General features: G+C 38.2%; 1 protein-coding gene across 1 annotated transcript; it reads right to left on the reverse strand.

Moving 5' to 3' along the window:
* Window positions 1–273: 273 nt before the first annotated feature.
* Window positions 274–2,957, reverse strand: LOC121965522 (amyloid beta A4 precursor protein-binding family B member 1-interacting protein-like). Its single transcript, XM_042515664.1, has 4 exons — window positions 2,851–2,957; window positions 2,638–2,761; window positions 2,447–2,508; window positions 274–1,300 (listed from the first exon to the last, which is right to left on the reverse strand). The coding sequence occupies exons 1-4, from the start codon at window positions 2,884–2,886 to the stop codon at window positions 635–637; spliced, it is 888 nt and encodes a 295-aa protein (XP_042371598.1). The 5' UTR covers window positions 2,887–2,957; the 3' UTR covers window positions 274–634.
* Between the last annotated feature and the right edge of the window lie 1,079 nt (window positions 2,958–4,036).

Consider the following 4,036-nt stretch of genomic DNA (forward strand, 5'->3'; position numbering starts at 1 on the left):
TCTACTCATTTTGTTGAAGATTTGGTGTTCTTTTCTACTGAAAACAATTAGATAATTAGGTACAGCATCCTTGTCAGAGAACACTTAAACTCTGTATTGTATTGTATTTTGACTACTTCACATCTAAAAAATAAATCCTTTGTAACATCATAATAAAACCAAATTGAAGTCAAAAGGGCTACAGTGGAAGCTGTCCTGCTGCTTTTTTAAAGAAACTTGTACTCTGGTTGTACTCTTTGACAAGATGATACAGTAATTCAATCCAATACGAAATTTGTGTTGAGTTTATGCATTTATTATGCAGGGTTTTATTTAGCCATTTTAGTCATTTGAAAATTACTGTGTATGCTGGAAAAGTTTTTAAAGTATTTACAGTGCTTGCAAACTTGCAACAATATTTACAATTCTCTTAAGTATCCTTTAAAAAAAAAAAAAAAAAAAAAAAAAAAAACTAAGATTAATTACCCTGTACTCAACTCATGCAAAATAATGTTTTGGATGAGCTGTTAGGAAAAAGCATCACTGTCTGTTTTCTTCAAGAGAAAAAGTTTATGTTTGGTATTGTTTGGGAAAAAAATTAGCTGTTTTGCTGAAATCAAGACGAGGCTAATTAAGAGTGAAGTTGGTCGTCGTGCTACTGATTACCGCGTTTCTTGTTCATGGCCAGCATCAGTTCTGACATGAAGTCTCCACCATCACCTCCTCCGTGCAGTGATGGTGTAGTTCTCTTCGGCGGAGCAGGAGGCACCTTCTTCAAGGAGCCAGAGGGTCGCACTGCTACTCTTGGGGCAGGGGGAGCGGCAGCAGATGAAGGTGGAGGAGGAGGTGGTGGAGGGGGAGGGGGTACTCCAGCCCCTGTAAACACTGGCTGAGGTGGAGGTGGTGGTAGAAACCCTGGATCTGGTGGTGGAGGAGGCAGAGACTGGTCCACACCCCTGACACTTGCTGGGGGAGGCGGCGGTGGTAGGGAGTTCATAGGCGGAGGAGGTGGCAGTGAACCAAAGCCAGTGGCTGGAGGGGGGGGTGGAAGGAAGTCTGGCGGGGCCTCTAAGGTATCATCATTTGGTGGGGGCGGCGGTGGAGGAGGAAGGCTGTCCATTGCAGGTGGAGGGGGAGGGAGGTTGGTGGGCAGGTGTCGCTGGGGGGGAAGAGGTCTTGAAGAACTCTTTGCTGCCATAGGAGGTGGTGGAGGAGGGAGGACTGAGTCTGCAGGCGGTGGAGGAGGGAGGACTGGGTCTGGAGGCGGTGGAGGAAGGATCTCAGCCATTGGTGGGGGTGGAGGTGGAACATTTCCAAAGTCCTGAGAAAGCAGAACATAATGCGACAGTGAGAAAAAGACATACCATAGTGTCCCATGAAATACTCATAGTATAGTTTGCAATAAAGACAGTCATAGTATAATATGTCATATAAGTGTCATTAGGTAATACTGGTGTATGTCCTAATTACGCCATAAAAAGTCATAGTAAAGCATTTTGACAAAAATAATACCATGTCAGAAAAAATTTTGTATATGAAAGTACGATTGATTTGATTTTTGTGCGACACTTTCCTGTGACGTTTTTGATGATTTTGAATACTATACAAAGATGTTTTTGATCATTTTTGAGTGACAGAATGTTCTGACATTTTTCATTATTTTTGACAATCACACTATACAAAGACTTTTTAAATTATTTTTTAGAAACATACTATGACATTTTTGATGATTTTTGAGTGACATAATATAATATGACGTTTCTTGTTTTTTCTTCAGTGACATACGATACTTTGACCTTTGTGATGATTACAATGCCATTTTTGGTGAGTTTTGGATATCACATCAATGAATTTGAGCTACATACTACACTATGATGTTATTTATAAAATTTTGGGTTATATATTATACTAATATGATTTTGATTATTTTTGAGCCACATACAATAAGATTTTTGACAGTCATACTACCCTGTAATGTTTTTGATTATTTTTGGGCGGCATACTATATTATGAGGTGTTTGTTGATTTTTGGGCAGCATATGACATCATCGATTTGTTAGCGAGGTATGATACTCTGACATTTTTGATAATTTTTGCCAATCACACTATACAGTGAAATTTTTCATGATTTTTTAGAAACATACTATATAATATAACATTTCTGGTGAATTTTTAGCGACGTACTATGACATTTTAGATGATTTTTGACAATCACACTATACTATGACATTTTTGATTATTTTTGGGTGACATATTAAGCTATAACATTGTCCCATTTTCTGCTTTTTTGTGTGTTTATCACTGTCAGATTAATATGTTTGAATTCTGCCCAATGTCTGGATAAAAACACAAAAGCATCACTTTGAAAATATGGTGGGCTTTTCCCACTTTTTTCTCACATTTTATATAATGAACAACAATAACAACAACAACAAAACAATACAATGTCAAATAAATCATTTCGTACCTGAGAGATGAGTCCTGGTTGGGGCTTGGGAGCGTGACCGTTGGCCTGGCTCGGTGATTTGGCTGACGCAGAAAGAGCAATCATATGAGTAAACAGACTGTACAGGCCAAATGTTTGAACTAATATCTCTACATCTGGTTTGTTTCACATCGGTCAAACACTCAGTAATGGCAGCTTGTGTGTCGTGCTACCTTTGATAGTTGGTGAGGGCGTTGATTGATTGGAGCTCGATGGCGTGCTGCGGTTCGTCCACACAGAGCTCACAGCTGCCTTCTTCTCTGCTGTTTTATAGTTTTCATACAGTGACGCACCATACTGCAAGTGCAAGAAACACAGCACAGAGAATGAGTTTGAGTCAAGTGGATTTTTTTCCCGTTATTAAATGCAGAGGTGGGTGAGTTTACCTTTGCAATCCGTATTCCGGTTACCCAAAGGTTCATGAAATGAGCATCATCGCAGCAGAGGTACTTGATGTACTGAGACTCTTTTTGGATCTGAGGATGCTGTAGAGACAAATCCAAAAGGTAAACAGATGAGAAAATAAGCTGTTTTGTTTAGGTACTATTACATACAGATGTTCTTTGAGATTCCTGTTAAATCCCTCATTTCTTAGAGAAATCTAATCGTTAAAAAAGGGAACAAATCCCTGCCTTTCAGTTTGACTCAAATTAAATTCAACTTCTGGTTTTGAACTAATGCGTGTTTGGTTTTAGGTCATTTCAGCAAATTTGGCCTGCACATATTTGTTTTCTGCTTTGTCGTTTTTATGTATTCTTTGTGAACAGAACTGTGTAGTGTTGTGAAATATAACATTTTATCAATTCTGAATATTTCTATTATTTGTGACATTTCGCTTATTTTTTTTTAGTATACTACAGTCATTCTGCTGTTCTCTGCTCCCAGACAAGAAAAGTTGCAATTGACATATTTAAAAAAAAAAAAAAAACTGTAAATGATATGCCCTTAATGTCAGTTGTCTCCATGGCACTGAATATCAATACTTTTCAAGGTATTGTACTGAAGCTAGAAGTTCCAGTCCTGTGACAGAAGAGGTATTATGTTTATTGAAATATGTAAAAAAAAATAATAAATAAATTTTAAAAAAAGGGGGTATTTTTGATAATAAAAGCTTTTTAAAAAATTCTCTTTTCTAGCTGTTTTCCACCAAATACTATTGTTTTTCATTAGCGTATTCTCTGGATCCTTAACAAACTCACTGACTGAATGATTCAGCTTTGCACTTCTGTGCCACTGTGGGGAAAAGGAGAAAACTGATGCAGCAAAATCAAAAAAATCCTGAACGCCTACATTACCCATAATACATCTTAACTGACACCCACTCAGAGATTCAGGTGTGTTATGCTAGCAGCAAGCAGATATGAGGAGCAGGGTGTTGGCACATTCCCCAGATTTTTTTTTCTTCAGCCCCAACCAATGCTGACTCAAGTGATATTAATGACTTTACATAAATTGTGCATGTGCAGTAATACTCAGCAAAACCTGTAAACATACTTTGATGTGCACAGTCAGTGGTATTAAGAGTATCGCAGGGTACCACAAGAGGGCAGCGAGAGTCTAGAGTCAGAGTGT

Source organism: Plectropomus leopardus, unplaced genomic scaffold (assembly GCF_008729295.1).
Source record: "Plectropomus leopardus isolate mb unplaced genomic scaffold, YSFRI_Pleo_2.0 unplaced_scaffold20350, whole genome shotgun sequence".
NCBI classification, from domain to species: Eukaryota; Metazoa; Chordata; class Actinopteri; order Perciformes; family Serranidae; genus Plectropomus; species Plectropomus leopardus.